General features: G+C 43.7%; 1 protein-coding gene across 1 annotated transcript; it reads left to right on the plus strand.

Annotated features, from left to right (window-relative positions):
• Positions 1 to 8,606: 8,606 nt before the first annotated feature.
• Positions 8,607 to 9,046, plus strand: LOC118980358 (cytochrome c oxidase subunit 7A2, mitochondrial-like). Its single transcript, XM_037036956.1, has one exon. The coding sequence runs from the start codon at positions 8,633 to 8,635 to the stop codon at positions 8,882 to 8,884; it is 252 nt and encodes an 83-aa protein (XP_036892851.1). The 5' UTR covers positions 8,607 to 8,632; the 3' UTR covers positions 8,885 to 9,046.
• Positions 9,047 to 20,921: the final 11,875 nt, after the last annotated feature.

Here is a 20,921-nt window from a genome sequence, read left to right on the forward strand (position 1 = left end):
CCTGAGACGTCATATGGTGTGCATGAGTGTGACAGTGCTATGTTACAGAATTACGAGCTTGGGATTTTGTAATGGAAAAGGGGCGTTATTTGTGCCGGACCCTGTATTTGTTGAACATGTAACTGACAAAGGAGTCCTATTGGGAAAAACAACTGAAAAGCCATTACAAAAGCAACACTATCTAAAAATAAATTACTAAATGCACAATTCGCAGAAGCTATCCAGATACACAATTGGCATAGGAAAAGGTGTGCAACATCAGCCGTCAAGGAATGGAAAATAAAACCACAGGGAAATACCACTGAGAATATGAGCAACTATTAGAAATGTACATTGGTATAACTGCCTTGGGAAACAGCCTGTCAGTCTCATAAAGGTAAATGTATGCCTGCCCTGTGTCTCATTGATTCCACTTCCAGAGATACAAGTGAGAGAAATTAGCATGTACACCCACAGTAAGATTCGTACAAGAATATTCATAGCAGCCTTATTTACAATACCCCCGAATGGAAACCACTCACGTCTACCACCAAGTTAATGGGTAATCAAATAATGGCATATTGGAAAACTAACCTGCAATTTTCATAAATGAATTGCTCATAGGGGGATATATGTGAAAAATGCTGAACGAGAAGAACTAGATGTCACATTTATATCAGTCTCTAAATCAGGCAAAACAAATCTAGGGTGATAACCTCCGGGTGAGTATAGACTGGAAAGGGCATCCCGGAAGTATTCCGTAAACTTAGATAATGGCCCTGCCTGGTGTGGCTTTGGATTTGAGTACCAGCCCGTGAAGCAAAGGGTCACCACCAGTTCAATTCCCAGTCAGGGCACATGCCTGGGTTGCAGGCCAGTTCCCAGTAGGGTACACATGTGAGGCAACCACACGTTGCTGTTGCCCTCTCTCTGTCTCTCCCCCACCATCTAAAAATAAATAACCTTAAAAAGATTCATTTAGGTAATGTAACATGCATATACAATGTCTGTCCAGAAGGTATTGAGCCATGTAATAATAAAAAATAGATATTTATTGAAGATGATATAAGAAACATTGTACATAGGACAGTGACGCCTCAATCCCCTTCAAAGTAGGCGCCTCGGGACCTCACACAGTTCTTCCAATAGCCATCAGCTGCCCTGTCATATTTTCCCAAATCTTACTGATGGTCTGAAATCTCTTCCCTTTCAAAGGTGATTTTAGTTTGGTGAAAAGCCAGAAGTCACAGGGCCAAATCTGGGCTGTAGGGGGACTGAGTAACCTGGGTGATTTGATGTTTTGCCAAAAAACTACAAGATGTGATGCATGCGCAAGCACATTGTCGTGTTGAAGCCGCCTATCACCAGTTGCCCACAGCTGCAACCTTCTGAATCATTTGAATAGTTTCCGCAGAGAAATATTCAAGCTTAATGCAAAATCTAATGCACATTCATTGCTCTACTCTCAGTCATTTTGAATGTGATGGCCACACAGTACACATGCTCACTCAATGGCATCTCCTGCCTCCACTGACTAGTACAGTGAAGTTGTCATTGTTCACACACGCACATTCCAGTCCACTCTCCATGGCTGCCAGGTTACATCAATGTCACACAAACTTATTAAATTAACAATGGCTGGACTTTTTCTGGACAGAACTTGTATATTATTTTAAATGATTCATATACTTAGAATATAGGCTTTTTATTGTATGTAAATTATACTCTCATAAAATGCTGGGGGCAGATAAGGAAAATAGTTACCCTTTCGGCATCGTTTTCAAAAAAGTTTTCCACTGCTATGAAACACCCAAAGGCTGAATACATTGCAGCAAACATACTTCTAAAGGGGATGCTGATCTCACGAGAAAATATGGAAAATCCCTGGGTCCAAGAGAAAGAACGGATACATAAACTTAAGCCACAGAAGTTAACTATTAAATATGACCACCCATCCTCGCCTGTGAATAAAAATAACCAGAGTTGGGGGAATGGGAGCTTAGGCTTTGGGTCTGAACAAGGTGGGACACTCGAAGACCCCTGCACAAAGCTGGGGTGGTCAGAGGAGTTCTGCTTACAAGAAAAGGGGTGGGTTGGAGAGTCTGCCACCTTGGAAAGGAAGCCAAGGAGCAATGCAACTTTGCCGCTTTTCCAGGCAGTAAATGATGGTAACAGTACCACCCTGTAATCATAAAGTGATTCCACCATAGATCAAGGATTTAAAACAGAGTTGTGAAGCCTGCAGATGGAGAAAAAGTGAGTCTAGATTTACAGCCCTTGCTGGAAATCATTAGAATGCATGTCTTTTTGAGGGGAAATAAGCCCTTACATACCTACAACTTAAATGACAAAGTCACTATCAAAAAGAGGAAATGAGCCCTGGCTGGTATAGCTCAGTGCATTGAGCATGGGCCTGCAAACCAAATGACTGCGGTTCAATTCCCAGTCAGGGCACATGCCTGGGCTGCAGGCCAGTTCCCAGCAGAGATGCACGAGAGGCAACCATACATTGATAGTTCTCTCCCTCTCTCCCTCCCTTCCCCTCTAAAGATAAATAAATAAAAATTTTAAAAAGAGGAAATGAGCCCCTAATGTGAATTTTTTAAAGCTCTGACAAAGTGAGATTAAAGTTAATAACCCTGGAAAACAATTTTTTAAAAGAATATATCAAGGACAGCCCTGGCTGATGTGGTTCAGTGGATTGAGCACCAGCCTGAGAGCCAAAGGGTCTCTAGTTTGATTCCCAGTCAGGGCACATGCCTGGGTTGCAGTCCAGGTCCCCAGTAGGGGGCACTTGAGAGGCAACCACACATAGATATTTCTCTCCCAGTGACTCGTCTCACACTGAGGAGTCTGCAGTGTTATTAAGGAGCAAACAGTGGCTAAAAATTGATAGGGGAAATCCCAAAGAGGAGGGAGTCAAAGGAGCCCCCAAATCTACATATGAAACTTTCCTCAAATCCTTGGCTGATTGGACTAAGTGTTCACAGGATGAGACTCCAGGAAGCCCAGGGGAAAACAACTGGAAGGCGGAAAGATCTCAGCAGAGATCTTAGCAGTTGCCTAGTACCAAAATACAGTTTTGAGTTTACAATCTTCCAATTTGGAGAGGCTTGCTAAACACTTTAGACTTTATGTACCTAGGAATATAGACCATTTAACAATTTAGAGTTATTCCTAGGGACAAGGAAAACACAAGACCTGACTTAGAGTAAAACCAAGCTTCTGTAACATCAGGTTCATATGCCAATAATTTAACTGCCATCTTGGTTAAAACTCAACAGTCTTCCAAGGAAGAAAACAGAACATAGAATCTTTTCAGTGTAGCAATCACAATGTCTAGTATATAATGACAAATAAAGAAAAAAGGTGACTTAAAAAAATAGTAAAAACACACTGGTAACCCAGATAATGGAATTAGCAAATTCATCAATACTAAAAAAATTGAGAACTATCAGAAGAGATTTAGAAACTAGAAAAAAGAAGAGTAAGAATCCTAAAATTGAAAAATATCAAAAATTTTATTGAATATGATTAACAGCAAATTGGACAAAAGAGATCATTGAACTTAAAAGTCAGTCAAAAAATTCCCCAACTGAACCACAGAGAAAAGGATTAAGGAAAAAACAGTCTTGATGATCAAACAGATGCATTTGAGACCCAGAAAGAAATAAGATATAGAACAGAGGCTCTGAGGAAAAATTTATTTCATGTGTCTCTCCCGACTTCCATGGTTATTAACCATCCTTAGCTTGTGGATATATCACTCTAATTTCTGCCTTTGTGTACACATGGCATTATATTCTCTATATGTCTCCGTCTTCTTATAAGGACACTATTTACCTTGGACTTAGGCCCACCCTAACCTAGTCTAGTATGACTTCTTCTTAACTAACTACCTCTGCAAAGAAACTTACGGGTTGAATTGTGTCCATCCAACAATTGTACATTGAAGTCCTAATCTTCAGTACCTCAGAAGGTGATCTTATTTGGAAATAGGATCTTTACAGAGGTAATCAAGTTACAGTGAGGTCAGTAAGGTGGCCTCTATTCCAATGACTAATGTCCTCATAAATAGGGGAATTTGGGGCACAGAGAGAGATACATAAAGAAGGAAGATGATAAGACAGAGAACGTCATCTATGAGCCAAGAAATGCTTGAGGCTACCAGAACCTAGGAGGAAAAAATGGAACAGGTTATCTCTCACAGCCCTGAAAAGGAACCAACTCTGCCAACTAGAAGTAAAAAAAAACCACAACAACAACAACAACAAAAAACAACTTCTAGTGTTCCAAACAATGAATTTCTGTCATTTAAGCTACTCAGTGTGTGGTCCTCTATTAAGGCAGCTCCAGAAACTTAATGCAGATCTTATTTCAAAATTAAGTCCCATAAATTGGGGCAAAACACTATTTAAATCAGTAGGTCTACTAAACATTTAAAGAAAAATGAACAACAATCCTTTGCAAACTCTTCAATAAAAGAAAAGAAAAAACAATTCATTCTATGGGGCCAATGTTATCCTATACCAAAGCCAAAGATATCATAAGAGGAAAAAACTAAGCTAGATACCAATATCCTTCATGATCATAGATGCAAATATCTTTAACAAAATACAAGTAAACCAAATTCAGCAGTATATTTAAAAATTACATAGCATCATGAAATTTATCCTAAAAAAATGCAAGGTTGGTACTACATGTGAAATTCATGTAATACACACAGACTCAAAGACAAAAATCACAGTCATTTATATAGATGCAGTAAAAGTATTTGACAAAACACAACACCCTTTTCAAGAAAACACTCAAATTGGAAATGGGATCTTCTTCAATCTAATGAAGGGCCTCTGAAAAATTCACAGTTCCATCATATTTCATGGTGAAGGCCTGGATACTTTCCCCCTAAGATCAGGAGCACAAGGATGCTCATGCTTGCCATGTCTATTCACCACTTCCCTAGAGGTTCTAGCCAAGGCAGTTAGGCAAGAAAAAAAATAACCAGATTGAGAAGGAGGAAATAAAACCATGTCTATTTGCAGATGACATCATCTTGTATATAGCAAGTCCTAAGGAGTCCACTAGAAAACTGTAGGAACTGCTAAATGAGTTCAGCAAGTTGTCAGGATACAAATCAATACACAAAACTTGGATGTATTTCTCTACCCTATAAATGAATAATTCAAAAACATTTTTTAAAAAACAATTCATTTAAAATAGTACCAAAAATAAAATACTTAGGAATAAGTTCAACAAAAAAAATATAAGACTTAAACATTGAAAAGTAAAAAAAAAATTACTGAAATTCTAAAAGACATAAACAAGTATCACATGTTCATGAATCAAAAGACTTAATATTGTTAAGATAACATTTCCCAAACTGAGTCCGAAGCCTTTTTTCCCCCTCAGAAATTGAAAAGCTGATCCTAAAGTTCATATGGAAATTCAGGAGGCCCAGAACATCCAAATAATCTTGGGGGCGGCGGGGGGGGGGGGGTATGGAGTAACTAAACTTCCTGATTTCCAGTCTTACTACAAAGCTACAGTAATCAAGTGTTGTACTGGCATATGGATAGATGTATAGATCAATGAACTAGAATGATAAGCCCATAAATAACTTCTTACGTTTATGGCCAATTGATTTTCAACAAGTGTGCCAAGAAATTTTAATGGAAAGAACAGTCTTCAACAAATGGCAGTGGGTCAACGGGACGCCTACCTGCAAAAGAAGTTGGACCTCTGTATCATACCACACACAAAAATCATCCCAAAATGGGTCAAAGACCTGACAGCAAAAAACTATAAAACTTTCTGAAAAGACCATAGGCATAATCTTCTGAACCTTGAATTGGGCAATTGATCTCTTAGACATGAAACCAAAAGCGCAAGAAAAAAAAGTTTTTAAATACAGAAATTGGAACTCATCAAAACTAAACATTTGTGCTTCAAAGGCAATCATCAAGGAAGCGAAAAGGCAACCCACAGAATGGGACAAAAATATTGATTAATTATATATCCAATAAGGGACTTGTATCCAGAATATATGAAAAACTCTTACAACTCAACAGTAAAAAGACAACCCAGTTAAATAATGGGCAAAGGATTTGAATAAACATCTCTCCAAAGAAGACATACAGATATCCAATAAGAATAGGAAAAGACCCTGGCTGGTGTAGCTCAGTGGATTGAGCGTGGGCCTGCGAACCAGAGGATTGTGGTTCAATTCCCAGTCAGGGCACATGCCTGGGTTGCAGGCCGGTTCCCTGCAGGCCAACTCCCAGTAGGGGACGCACGAAAGGCAACCATACATTGATGTTTCTCTCCCTCTCTCCTTCCCCGCTAAAGATAAATAAATAAATAAAATCTTTTAAAAAAAAGGATAGGAAAAGATGCTCAACACCATTAGCCAACAGGGAGATGCACATCAAAACCACAGTGTGATACCATTTCACACCCACTAGAATAGCTATAATTTTTTAAAAGGCAATAAATTAAGCTTTGATGAGGATATAGATAAGTCAAAACCTTCATACATTGCAGGTTTCAATATGTAAAATGGTGTGGCTACTTTGGGAAATAGGTTGACAGCTGCCATAAAAAGGTAAACATACAATGATTAAATAAGACAGTAATTTCACCCCCAGGTTTATATCCAAGAGAACTGAAAACATACCTACATAAAAATTTTGTTCACAAGCAGGTATAACAGCATTACTCATAATAGTCAGAGAGTAGAAACAACCCCACGTCAGTCAACTGATGAATGAATGAGTAAAATCTGATATCTTCAAACGATGGAATATTATTTGGCCATAAAGAAGAAAGATCTACTGGGGAGTACATCAGCAAGATAGTGGTGTAGGAAGCTATCTCCTTCCCCAACAAAGACACCGAGTCAACAACAATATACAAACCAGGAAACCTTTGTAAGAAGACTAGAGACCAACTGAGAAGCTACAGCACCTAGGCCATTGTACAAACAAGAAGGAATTCCAGCAAAGGGGGTAAGAAAATTCTCACTTGGTGCACCTGTTCATACCCTCCTTCTATGTGGCGTGGTACAGAGCAACTGGGAGAAATCCCTACTCCTCACTTCAGAACAGAAACAACAGAGAAGACTGTATCCAACCTTCTGGCTTCTCTGGAGGCAATTTGAGGGCCTGGTTTCTGCTTTGCCTGACTCGGAGCCCTGATGGGATCAGTGCCAGAATTTGTACACTGCTGCAAACTGAGGCAAGCAGCACGCCAAAGCAGCACATCTGCAGGCAGACACCAAAGGGAGCAACAGGTCTAAAACCAACTGAGAGGTCCTAGAACCTACAGCTAGGCTGATTGGTTGAGGTCTTCCCCACACAAAGCCAGTAGGCAAAAACTGGGAGAGGTGGCTTCCCCCCCTTTAAATGCCCAAATTCCAGGGGAAAATATCCCAAGCCATACAAAGAAATGAAAATATGGCCCAAAGAAAGGAACAAAATAAAACTCTACAAATCAGTTCTAAAGAATGTAGATCTATGAACTGCCTGACAAAGAACTTTAAATAACTTATAAATAAAAGTGCTCAGAGAGCTAAAAGAGAAATGACTAAACTAAATTAATTAGGAAAGTGAAGCATGAATGAAATCATAACATCAACAAACACAGAAACTATTAAAAAAAGCAAATTCTGGAGCTGAAAAATACAATAGCTGAACTACAAAACTTGATAGAGGGGTGGCAAGCAAACATAAAAACAGGTCATTTGAAATTACTGAGTCAGAAAAGCAAATAGAAAAAAAAAAAACAAGGAGAGCCTATGGGACTTACTGGACAGTAACAGGCACCAATATAAACATAAGGGGACTCAAGGGGAGAGAGAATGGGTCAGAGAGATTATTTGAAGAAAGATCAGCTAAAAGCTTCTCAAATCTGAAGAAATAGACGTACAGATTTAAGAAGTTAAAAAAACTCCAACTAGGATAAATCCAAAGTAAACTGTACCAAGACACCTTCTAGGATGTCTTCTCTTGCCATTTCTGTTCAACAAAGTACTGGAAGCCTTAGAGCACTTAGGCAAAAAAGAAAAAAGGTCCAAATAAGAAGGTAAGAAGTAAAATTATCTGTGTTTGCAGATGACAGGATATTGTAAGTAGAAACTCCTAAAGATCACACACACACACACACACACACACACCCTTGCTAGAAGTATTTTAAAAATCCAGCAAAACTGCTGGATATAAAACACACAAAATGGTAATGTTTCTATACACTGAAAATGAACAATCTTTAAGGAAATTAAGAAAGCAATTCTATTTATAACAACATCAAAAAGAACAAAGCCTTAGGAATAAACCAAACCTAGGAGATAAAAGACATATTATACTGAAAACTATAAAACATAATGGAAGGAAATTAAAGAAACACAATTAAGTGGAAAGATATCCTATGTTTATGAATTTGACACTTTAATATTGTTAAGATGCTTATACTCCTCAAAACAATCTTTAAGTTCAACACAATACCTATCAAAATTCCAACAGCCTTTTTTGGCAGAAATAGAAAAATTCATTCTCAAATTCATATGGAATCTTAAGGGACCCTGAATAACCAAGACAATTTTGGAAAAGGAAAAAAAAAAGAACAGTTGATGTGTTGGGTGGACAGTCACTGAGGCAACATGCTGCGGAATCTGCTGGCTCTTCGCCAGGTCACCCAGAGGACCATAACTACTGCTTCACGCAGGCAGTTTGAAAATAAAGTTCCAGAGAAACAAAAGTTATTTCAGGAGGATAATGGAATTCCAGGGCATCTAAAGGGTGGGGCAGCTGATGCCCTCCTGTATAGAGCCCCCATGATTCTTACAGATGGTGGAACAGCATTTGCCATATATCAGCTGGCCATGGCCTCACTTCCCAAGAAGCAGAATTGACTTTAGTTTATCCTCCCAGCAATCCTTTGGGTCAGTTTCATTCAGCTCTTTATCAACCAGTAAGCTGATTAATAACTGAGTTCTTCTTTGGGGATCAATATTTATTGACTTGTACTAACTGCCACCAATAATGCAATCTTTACCGTGAGAAAAAAAAAAAAACAAGGTTGAAGGACTCACACTTCCTGGTTTCAAAACACATTACAGAACTACAATAATCATGACAGTATGGTACTGGCATAAAGCAAATAGACCAATGGAATAGAATGGAAAGCACAGAAATAAACTCTCATATGGATGTTCGAATCATCTTCAACAGGGGTGCTAAGATCACTCAATAGAGAAAGAACAATCTCTTCCAAAAATTGTTGGAAAGACAATATCCACATGCAAAAGAATAAAGTTTGACCCTTATCTTACACCATATACAAAGATTAGCTGAAAATGGTTTAAAGGTCCAAATGTTCAACCTAAAACTATGAAACTCCTAGAAGGAAATATAGGTGAAAAATCTTCACAATATTGGACTTAGCAATGATTTCTTAGCTATGACATCAAAAGTACAGGCAACAGAAGAAAACATACACAAATGGAACTACATCCAACTCTAAAACCTGTGTGTGTCAAAGGACACAGGAGAGTGAACTGGCAGCCCACGGAGTGGGAGAAAATGTTTGCAAATCACATCTGACAATAGAGGTCAATACCCAGGTTATGAAAAATCCTACAAATCAACAAAAAAAATCAAATAACTCAATTTAAAAATGAGCACAAGACTTAAGTAGACATTTCTCTTCAGATGGCATACAAACAGCCAACAACCATATAAAAAAGATGCTCAACATCACTAATCATCAGGAAAAGGCAAAATAAAATCACAATTACATATCGCCTTTCATCCATTAGTATGGATAATATTTTAAAAAACAGAAGACAAGTGTTGATAGGGATGTAGAGAAGTTGGAACTTGTGCACTGTTGACGGGATTATAAAATTATTGCAACCAGCCCTGGCTGGTGTAGCTCAGTGGATTGAGTGCGGGCCTGCGAACCACACGATTGTGGTTCGATTCCCAGTCAGGGCACATGCCTGGGTTGCAGGCCAGTTCCCAGCAGGGGACTCACAAGAGGCAACCATACATTGATATTTCTCTCCTTCTCTCCTTCCCTTCCCCTCTAAAGATAAATAAATAAAATCTTTTAAAAAATAAAATAAAATAAAATTATTGCAACCATTATGAAAAACATGATGGAGTTGCAGCAAAAAATTAAAAATAGAACTACCATATGATTCAGCAGTTATACCCACTTCTGGGTATATATTCCAAAGAACTGAAAGCAGGTTCTCAAAGAGACATTCATGCACCCACACTCACAGCAGCACTAAACACCACAGCCAAGGGGTGTGGAAGATTGTTCAGCCTTGAAAAGGAAATCCTGTCACAGGCTACGACAGAGATGAACCTTGAGGACACTGTGCTAAGTGAAATACAACAGCCACAAAATGACAAATACATGTTTGTTTCCACTCAGATTAGGTATCCCTAGTCCAATTCAGTGAAGCAGAAATAGAATTGTAGTTTACCAGAGCAGGGGGAAGGGAGAAAACGGAGTTGCTGTTTGATGGGTGTTTTCACAACAGTGTGAAAACTTACCAGCACTGTGTTGTACAGTTAAAATGGTAAGTATCATGGGCCTTTTGCCACAGGTAAGAAAGGGTTGCACCAAATGGTGGAGAGAACGTGGGGAGACGGGAACTTTCGCACATGGCTGATAAGCATGCACCGTGGCACAGCCCCTTGGATGACAGTTTGGCAGTTTCTTACAAAACTAAACATACTCTTGCCACGTGATCCAGCAATTACACTCCTTACAACCCAAAGGAGTTGAAAACGTATGTCCACACAAAAAGCTGCACAAAGATCTTTATAGCATCCTCAGCCGTAATTGCCCAAACTTAGAAGCAACCAAGATGTCCTTCGGTAAGTGAATGGACCCATAAGCATCGTACAACCGGACACTGGGCTAAAGTGCTAAGGAGAAATGAGCTATCAAGCCATGAAAACACATGGAAGAACCTTAAATGCATGTTACGCAGTGAAAGAAGCCAATCTGAAAAGGCTACCTGTAGGATTTCAACTATTTGGCCTTTTGGAAAAGACGAAATGATGGAGACAATAAAGTGATCAGTGGTCGCCATGAGGTGAGGGGGTAAATAAGCAGAGCGCAGAGAATGTTTAGGGCAGTGAAACACTCTGAATGGTAATGTAATAATGGGCATATATCCGTCCTAACCCAGGATATGCCAGGCCAAGGATGAACATAAGGTAAACTGTGGACTTTGGATGGTAATGGCCTGTCGATCAATGTGGGTTCATCTTCAGTAACAAATGCACCACTCCAGTGAGTGATGCTCGTAATGGGAGAGCCTTTTTCCCAGTTTTGTTGTGAACCTACAAACTGCTCTTAGAAAATTGTCTTAACAAATACCATAGGACCGCACCTATAAGTGGAACCTAATCAACAAAACAAACAAGCAAGCAAAATGTAACCAGAGACATTGAAATAAAGAACAAAGTGACAGCGACCAGAGGGGAGGGAGGAGGGGGTCAGTGGAGGAAAGAAGGGGGGAGGGTTGTCAAGGAGCATGTATAAAGGACACACGGACAAAGGCAGAGGGGGTAGGATTGAAGGTGGGAGGTGGGGATGGGTGGGAGGAGGAGTGGTGGGGAGGAAAAGGAGACAACTGCACTTGGACAACAATAAAAAATTTTTAAATTGTCTTTAAAAAGGGAATGAAATACTAATAAAGTTGCAACAGGGATGCACCATGGGAATATACTGTATGGAAGGAGCCAGACACGAAAGGACACGTATTTTATGACTGCATTGACGTTAGAAATGTTCTTATCAGTCATCCGTAGACGCAGATGGTCGAGTGGTTGGCGGGGCCTCAAGGAACAAGGACTGGGGAGTGACTGACATGGCTATGGGTTTATTTTAGAGATGACAGAAACATTCTGCGATTAGATAGTGGTGCAAACCCGGTGAATATACCGTTGGATTGTAACGGCCACTGAATTGTAATACTTTAAAATGTAAATAAGCCGGTTAACAAAAATTGAAGGTGAAATAATAAGACATTTTCATGTCAGTGAAACCTGAGAGCCTTTCATGTCAATGAAACCTTTTGCCAATAGTCCTGAGCTCCAAGAAATGCTGAAAGGAGTTCTTCATACTGAAAGGAAATGTAGCTGGTAAACATTCAAATCTGCAAAAAGGAACAAAGAGCACTAGAAATGAGAAATGTGTCCAACGGTAACAAAATCACAAAAGAGAAATAAGTTGAATAAAATATATTCCAGACATTTATGCTAACAATTACAAAGCACAACAAAGAGAAATTAAGTGAGATCCAAAGAGTAGAGATAAACCATGCTTATCAGTGGGAAGACTCCATGCTTCCAGCTCCAAGTGACGTAAACCCCACTTTGAAGGACCTTAACAGCAGAAGCTTTGTCATCTCACACAAGAGACTAGCTCTGCTTCACTGGCCTCACCCTCCACCTTCCCCTGGAAGCTCATCCTTCTCCCCACCCCCACCCCCCACCCCCTCGTTCCCACTGCAGACCACATCCAGGGAGACAGAGTCCATCTCTTAGGGGCAAGAAAGCCTTTTCTAGAACTTCCCTCCTAGCATCACCTGGCTTGGGACCCTTGGGCATCACCCAGCCACTGCCAATGGGGGACAGGGGGGTGTTGAAAATGCACTGAGAGATTCGGCCTAATCCTTGCAGGTGCTTCTCAGCACGACCACCCCAACCACGCCCCCCAGACACTGTTCACTGTGCCACCCAATGTCCTCTTCATCTGGATCTGCACTAGCACCTCCCTCCAGCCTCCCCTCTTGGTGAGCACCGGATCCACCACGCTGCACAGACGCCGATGGAGTGCCCTCTCTCCCAGCTGCTGGGACACCCCCGCTCTGTCTGCAGTCCTCCGACCACGGCACAGGAAGGACGCTTGGTAGGAATCACATGTATGGACAATATTTCTTTGCCTTCATCTAATTTCCTGCCTTTACTTCCCCCTTTCCCGTTATTTCATCATTTCTTCTCAGCAGACAATTTAAACGTTCATCAGTTATAAAGTAGAATCGTGTGCTCAGCAAGGTTCACCATGAAGGAGAAGAGCCCCAGTCCATTGGGAGGCTCTGGCCCAGTGGCAAAGGTCGGGGGCTGCAGGGGAGCCTGATGGGAAGGCTGTTTGTTTGAGCTAAGGGACCACAGCCAAAGAATGAAACTGAACAGTGTTTCAAGTAAGTGGGGGAACATCTATTCCCCCAAGTGCCTGTGGAGTCTAGGATTCCCCTTGGTGGTGGTGGTGGTGGTGGTGGTGGGCGGGGGTGGGGGTCAAGAATCCGCTCACACAAAAGTGTGGAACCCATTAACAGAGGAGCCTTCGCCTGAAATGGCTTTGCTTGTTCCCATGCCTGTCCACCAGCCATGTTTCAGGGGGCCTCCTGCATTTGGAAGGGGTTCCCTTAAGAAAGCTTTGGCCCAATTCCACAACTTTTTAGCCACCTGCTCTGTTTCATTCTGATATTTGATCTTGAGCTTCCGTTAAAACTCACTCCTGTTCTCCTTCTACAGCATTTCCAGTAGAGGTGGAGGGGGTTGGAGAGTCTCCCAGTCAACTTCACGCTGCCCTTCCCTGCACCTGCCCTCCAGGGTGGGGTGGTGCCCTCCAGGGCGGGGTGGGAACACCCTCTGAGGCCAACTCCCAGGCTGTGGGCTCCTTTGCCATCTTGCTTCTGACTCTTAGGAATTAGGGATCCCTCCCCAGGCAGCTCTCACTGTGCACTCTCTCTCCCTGCTGCTCAGGTGGTAGAGGGCACCCCAGCAAGCCCCACTGCCAGGCAGATAAACAGGGTGCACAGTGCCAGGCTCTCCCCACCTCCCCTTCAAGTAGGCACCCCTTTCCACTGAGTGGGGACACACCCTGGAGAAGGGGAGAGGCTATCCTTCTTCGGAAGGGCTGGTCTCTCTCCCCCGTCCCTCTGTGTTAAAACGATGGGGCCTGAAGGCAGCAGTTGAGGCAAGAAAGAGCCTTCACATTCTGTCCCCAGCTTTGGGCCTTTGCCAGATTTCAGGACAGCCGGCAGCACTGAGCTGCACATCCTGCGGGGGAGGTGGGGGAGCAGGTGGGGGGTAGAGAGCCTTTGTTCTTAACTGTGCCATCTGAACAGCCAGAGTGAGGGAGGGGCCGCTCTGCGAGGAGACGGCCTGGCATTGTGGAGCGGCTTTGAGGTCAGACGGGCACCGCACAGACACACTTGCCGGCCAGGGCATCTTTAGCAAGGCCCGTAACCTCTCTGGGCCCTGACTGGTCATCTCTAACGTGCACAGCTGCCTCTTTGGGACGTTGTAACACCTGGACAGATGGCGTTAACAAACGATTTCCCCTCCTGCTGTTTTATCACTCTCCTAGGTGGCAGGAGGGGTGGTGGGGGATGCCTGCCATGGGAGCCGCTGGGCGCCAGGCCAGACCAAGGACCTCTGCTGCTGGGCAGCTAGAAGATTATGACCAGAGGAATGCAAATCTGGTTCTTTCTTGTGTGTGACTTGGTCTTACTCTTCAACACTTCCACTGCCACTAAGCCCAGCCCACCTGCACCCTGAGCATGGGGCCTCCCATGGAAGGCTGGTCAGCAAGCCACAGACAGCTGAGGGGACACAGAGCTGGCTGGACATAACTCTGGACACAGAGACAGGAACAAAGGATAGAAAAGAAAAGTCACAATCTCCCTCATGACTGCAGATCAAGACCCCTAGATACAATATTAATAGAGATAATTCAACTTCGTATTAAAAGTATAATTCACTGGCCCTGGCTGGAGTGGTTCAATGGACTGAGCCACTGGCCTGCAGACCAAAAGGCTGCCAGTTTGATTCCCAGTCAGGGTATGTGCCTGGGCTGGGGGCCAGGTCCCCAGGTGGGGGTGTGTAGGAGGTGACTGATCAATGTTTCTCTCAAACATCAATGTTCCTCTTCCTCTTTTTCCTCCCACCTCTCTAAAATAAATAAATAAAATATTTTGTAAAATAAAATAAAACAAAATTCACTGGAATCAAGTTGGGATTGTCTCAAAATGTAACCAAGGTTCAATAGAAAAATCTATGAATGTATTGGACCGGTAGATGTTTGGTAAAACATTAGCAGTAAAAACTTATACTGCAAAAGCGTGTGCTTGATATCTATCTTTTAAAAGTACTCTTGTACTTAGATATCTCAAACCAAAGCCAAAGATTTATTTAAAGGTAAAACCCTAGAGACTGCGCTATTTAAAACAAACAAAACAAGGATGCCTGCAAGCACCACTGCCCCTGAACGGTGCTCAGGAAGCTCTGGGCAATGCATCAGGACGCAGAACGGAAAGGAGAGGCAAAAAAAAAACCCCATCGAGAACAACAATTTGCTGCCATGCTTTGCAGATGATAGCCATGTATTCACTAACTCACCAACTATACACTAAGAGCCTCCTCTATGTCCCACGCCACTCAAGGACTCAGAAGGAGGGGGACAGGGGGCAAAGAGACAGATTGGAAAAACACACGAGTAAACAATAAAGAATGTGCCTTGGAGAAAACTAATGCAGCCGACAAAGTGACAAAGAGGGGAGGAAGCCATTCCACAGCAGGCGGACAGCCTACCTAAGGAAGGGGTACTTGGCCAGAGCCTGAAAGGTACAAAAGAGCAGGCCATGGGGCACTTGGGCAGTGTTCCGGGTGGGGACGCAGAACGAGCAAAGGCCCTGGGAGACGCAAGGTCAGCAAGCTGACCCGCCAGCAGGCAGTGTAGCTGGGGAATGGCTGGGGGAAGGGAAAGGGCCCAAGACGGGGCTAGGAAGCAGGCCAGGGGTCAGATGTTGCAGGCAAAATAATGTCTCTGAAGGTGGCCACGTCCTGATCCCTGGAACTTATGAAGATATTAGGTTGCTTGGCAAAAAAGAATTAAGGTTGCTGATGGCAATAAGGTTGCTAATCAGCTGACCTTGAGAGGGGGAAATTATTCTGGATTATTTGGGAGGGGGTTCCAACGCAATCACCACTGTCCTTAAATGGGAAAGAGAAAGGCAGGAGAGTCGTGTTAGAATGATGTGATGTAAGAAAGACTCAAGTGACCACAGCTGGCTCTGGAGATGACAGGGGGCCACAAGCCCCGGAAAGCCAATTACCCTCTAAAATCTCCCAAAAGGATCACAGCCCTACCGACGTTTTGATTTTAGGCCAGTGGACCCCATTGTAGACTTCAGACCCCCGAATGCTAAGATAGTAAATCTGTGTCTTTAAGCTGCTAGTTTGTGTTAACTTGTTACAGCAGCCACTTTCAGTCGTGAATGACATTGATTTATTTGCTAGTAATGCACTAGCATTGCGTCCGTGCACAGAACCCCAGCTAGTCGTGGTGTGTAATTACTTCAGAGGCTGATGGATTCTGTTTGCTAAGGTGCGGTTAAGAGTTTTGCATCTGTACTCAGGAGAGATGCTGCTCTGTAGGTGTCTTTTTTGCACTGTCATCGTGTAGTTCATGCTGCTGACTTCGTAAGAAGGGCTGAGACGTGTTCCTGGAAGAGACTGCACAGCATTAGCACAGAATTCTTCAGCTGTTCGGTAGAATTATCCAGTGAAGCCATTTTGATCTGGACATTTCTTTTATAGGATTTTAAGCTACAGATCTCTTTAACAGTTGTAAGGCTACTTGTCTCTTTCACATTGAGCAGGATTTGGTAGCTGGTACTTTCCAAGGGCTTGGTTCCCTTCATCCATCTCAGTTGTCAAACTTTGGGGTACAGAGTGGTGGGGGTTACTTCCTCACCACCCTTTTGCCATGTGCAGGGTCTGCAGTGATATCTTCTGCTTTATTCCTGATATTGGTTAATTTTCCTTCTCTCTCTCTTTTAAAAAATGTGTCCGTCTTGCTAGAGGTTTGTCAATATTATCGATCTTCTCAAAGAATCTGTTTTGGTTTCATTGATTCTTTTCTATTATTTTTCTGTTTTCAGGTTCAGTGATTTTTGCCATCTTTATTTCCTTTGTTCTGCTTTGAGTTTGTTTTGGTCAAGTTCCTCAAGGTGGGAGTTTATGCTGATTTAAATATTCTATCTTTCTTTTACGCCTGTCCCGTGCTACAAATTTCCCTCTCGGCACTGCCTTGGCCATGCTTGACATGTGTTGATACATGTGTGTGACCTGTGTCTCACATTTTGATATGTTTTTCACTCTCATGTAGTTCATTAATTTTTAATTACATTTGAGACTTCCTTTTTGACTTACAGACTGTTTAGAAGTGTGCTGTTTAGTTTTCAAGTATTTGCAGACTTTTTGTTTTCTGTTACTGGTTTCTAGTTTGAATCCATTGTGGTTAAAAAAAAAAAAAAAAAACACCATCGCTATGACTTCCATTCTTTTAAACTTGTTGAGGTTTACTTTGTGATCCGGGATATGATCTATCTCGGCAAATGTTCCCTGGGCACTTGAAAACAAAATACGTCTGCCGTCATTGGGTAGACTGTTCTAAAAACACTAATTAGATCCCATTGGTTGATGATGACGTCGAATTCTATATCCTTGCTAATTTTCTAATTGTTCTATCAGTTGCTTTTATTTTTTTAAACCTGTTTTTAGTCTTTTGTTTTGGTTGGGTAATTTTTTCTGTTTTTTTAATTGCTTGCATGTTTCTTTTTTTACATAAATGTATAATTTGTGATTGTCTATGTTTTATATTTAAGATTTTAGTTTATATGTGTAAATACTTATATAATTATAATAATCCGTATTTGCCTATAAACCTAAGGACCATCCCCCTATCCCCCTCAGATAATGAATCTCAGTGTTTGATGTCCATGTGCCCATTTGGGAGGCTTCCATCACCTCCGAGCAGGTCCCACTGCCCTCCCATCCTTGCCTTCCCACCTTCACACACACCTGTGAATCTTGAGACCCTATTGGAGCAACCATGTCCACCATATTTCACCACAATCATGTCAACAAGACGACCTCTCAGCCTGGCATCTCAAAGCAAGAAGCTAAGCACATGACAGCCCCAGTTGGACAGCCAGTCAACCAGGTTCTGCAGCCTTTACCCAGACTCCTCAGTATGGAGCCTGGCTCTTGCCACCTGTAGAACAAACCCAAATCCTCTTTGAAACTTCATCTAACCCAACGATTAGAGTCACATTGCGACAGTGGTTCCTCCAAGGAACCTGCAAGGCTTGAGGCTCACCCCAGGGACCCGGCAAGCAGTGAAGGACCAGGTTCTGTCCCAAAGGAAGGGCAAGGATGGGGCCATCCGAGGCTTCCTCAGCGGGGAGGACCTCTCCTGTGAGCGCCAGGAGTCTATCGCTTTCCGGGATGCCCACAGCCCTGGGGACCAAAGCCCCAAAATACCCGCACAGGCTGCAGGGGTACCAAGCCTACATTCGGCAAGGTCAAAGGCCACAGCAAGGTTACATTCCCAAGTCAGAAAATGTGTCAAGTCAGCAGAACTGAATGGGAGCCCACTGGATAATACCCAGTGCTGTCAGCCTTGGACACCTTTCACCACAACCAGTTGCCTCTTGATCACGGCACAAGCTAGGTTAAAAACAAAAAACCAAAACAACGACAACAACAAGCCGAGAGCCCAAAGTGTCTAACTAACAAACAGGCCACAGCTGGTGCAAATGCACCTTGGACCATACACATCCACAGCGAGCCAGTGCTTGGTCAATCTACTGCACTGTGTGCAGTTGGTTTTAGGGAGGGGAAGAGAAGCAAACGTAGAAGCGCAAATACACCACATCCCCTCATTCACAAACACACACATAAAATCCCACGTACTCACACATGCCTGGGCCAGCTGTTTCTTCTGGCAGCTGCAAGGTGTCTCGAACTCATCCCAGGAGACCACTGCTGCCAGCTCCTTGCGCCTTTTCCCCCAAGACGTCTCAGAGCACGGCTCTCTCTCTCCACCCAGTGCAGGGTGTCAGGGAGGCTCAGGGAAGGGCAGACTCAGGCTGCGGGAGCTGCTGCCTCGCCCTTCTTCCCCAAGAGAGCCAAATCTCGTGGGATCTCCAGGGATCTCGAGGGCTCTGAGAGATCTATGGGAGCTGGGAGGGGAGTCCCGGGATGAGAAACACCTGGGTTCCCCAGGCGCTGAGGCCCCTCCTCTCCGACTATCCTTACAGAGTCTGGCTCACACCACATCTCAACCAAACCCCAAATCAGCCAAACCCCAATGAGGCAGGAGATAGTCTAGAAGAGGGAAACTCCAGAGGTGCCCCATGGCTAAGACAAAGAACATCGATACACGACAGAGACCCTGTCCTAAGGCCAGTTGTTCTGCTTTCTGGAAAAGCGGTAAATCATGGCGAATCATGAATGCACCTGCATAGAAGGTGCCACATGACCCCTGCTTTGTTATAATAGCATTATAATAAATTAACATTGCCTGGCCCCCTTCCCCCATGGCCAATTGAGGAAAATCACAGGAGACCACATGCGCAGTAGCTTTAATGTAACTACTCATACATGCGCAATAAAAGCCCACCAAAACTAGCCAGGAAATATCCACCCTATAAGAATAGAATCCCTCCAGCCCCTGAGGTCAGTCTCTGCTCAGAGTTGGCCTGCTCCCATGTTCTGTGCAGTGTACTATTGCTTAATAAACTGTTCTCTCTTTCTGCTACAAACTCTCTGTGTGTTCGGTTTAATTCTTTGTCCGAGATCACCAAGAACCTGGTTACCTTTGCCCATCTGCGACACCAGTTCTCATTAGCGCCTCATCCACTAACAGGGTGCCACCATGATGCCTCCCCGCCCCTCCCAGGGTCCCAGGCCCCAGAGACCAGCCCCACAGACCATGTGCGTCCTGGCTCCAGGGAGGGCTGCATGGCAGCTGGCACCGCCCTGAGGAAGAGGAACAGCATCCCCCGGAGGCCGCCAGGGGGCGTCCCGACTCACCCACCCTCCCTGGGCCACACGTCCACCTGCTCTAAGGGCACAGTGGTGGTGGCACACGAATGAAAGCACATAGCCTGGCCACCTCGTGTGTGGCAGGCACCGGGGACACAGCGATGGCCCCGTGACCTCTCTGTCCCCAACCTGGGCTCCTTTTTGTGGGTCTCTGAAGTGGAGCCTCCATGGAGTCCTGGAAGGCACTTTGCCTTCGTGCCTCAAGGTTAGATACCCCACCTGAGCCTTGTCACCCCCCAGGGGTTCCCTTAGTAGAAGCTTGAAGCAGAGTTCTCAAAGTGTGACCCATGTACTTGTTAGAAATCAAATTCTCGGGCCCCAACCCACACCTCAGGTGAGAGAAGTTCTGGGGTTGGCTCTGATGCGTTCAAGTTTGTGCTGCTTACAGGAGCTGCACCTGCACTGACTAGGGTGGGAGGGAGCCGGGAGGTGAGGCCCAGGTGCAATGCATCTACAGAAATCGCAAGCAGAGCAGGGCCAATGCCATTCCTGGATCAAATAATGTACCCCCACTCGCCCAAAGCACTGCGAAGTTCTTTTTTAAAACAACAGTTTTATTTTATTTTAGAGAGAGGGCAAGGGAGGGAGAAAGAGAAAGAAACATCAATGTGTGAGAGAAACACTGACTGGTTGTCCTCAAGCACATGCCCCAGGACTGAGCACAAAGCCACAACCTACGTACGTGCCCTGACCAGAAATGGAACCCGCCCCCTGTTGGTCTGCGGGACGCTGCCCAGAACCACTGAGCCACGCTGGCCCGGGCAGCACTGAGAACTTCTTAGAGCAGAAAACGTGCCCCAATTGACCACACAGTGCCTGGCACACAGTAGTTCCCCAAGAAATATGTTTAACCAGTCCTGCTGGCGTTTGCTATGCCCCACGCTTATGAAATTGGACTACCCACCTCCCTTTTCAACCTTAGCTTAACAAGGCAGCTAATCTGGGCTCCTGGGAAGGTCCCTACAGTCCGGCTCAGGGCAGCCTGAAGGCAGGCCCCAGAGAAGCGGGCACTTCAGAGTCAGA

The sequence above is a fragment of the Sturnira hondurensis genome, unplaced genomic scaffold, assembly GCF_014824575.4.
Source record: "Sturnira hondurensis isolate 20B ecotype Veracruz unplaced genomic scaffold, ASM1482457v3 Scaffold0001872, whole genome shotgun sequence".
Lineage (NCBI taxonomy): Eukaryota > Metazoa > Chordata > Mammalia > Chiroptera > Phyllostomidae > Sturnira > Sturnira hondurensis.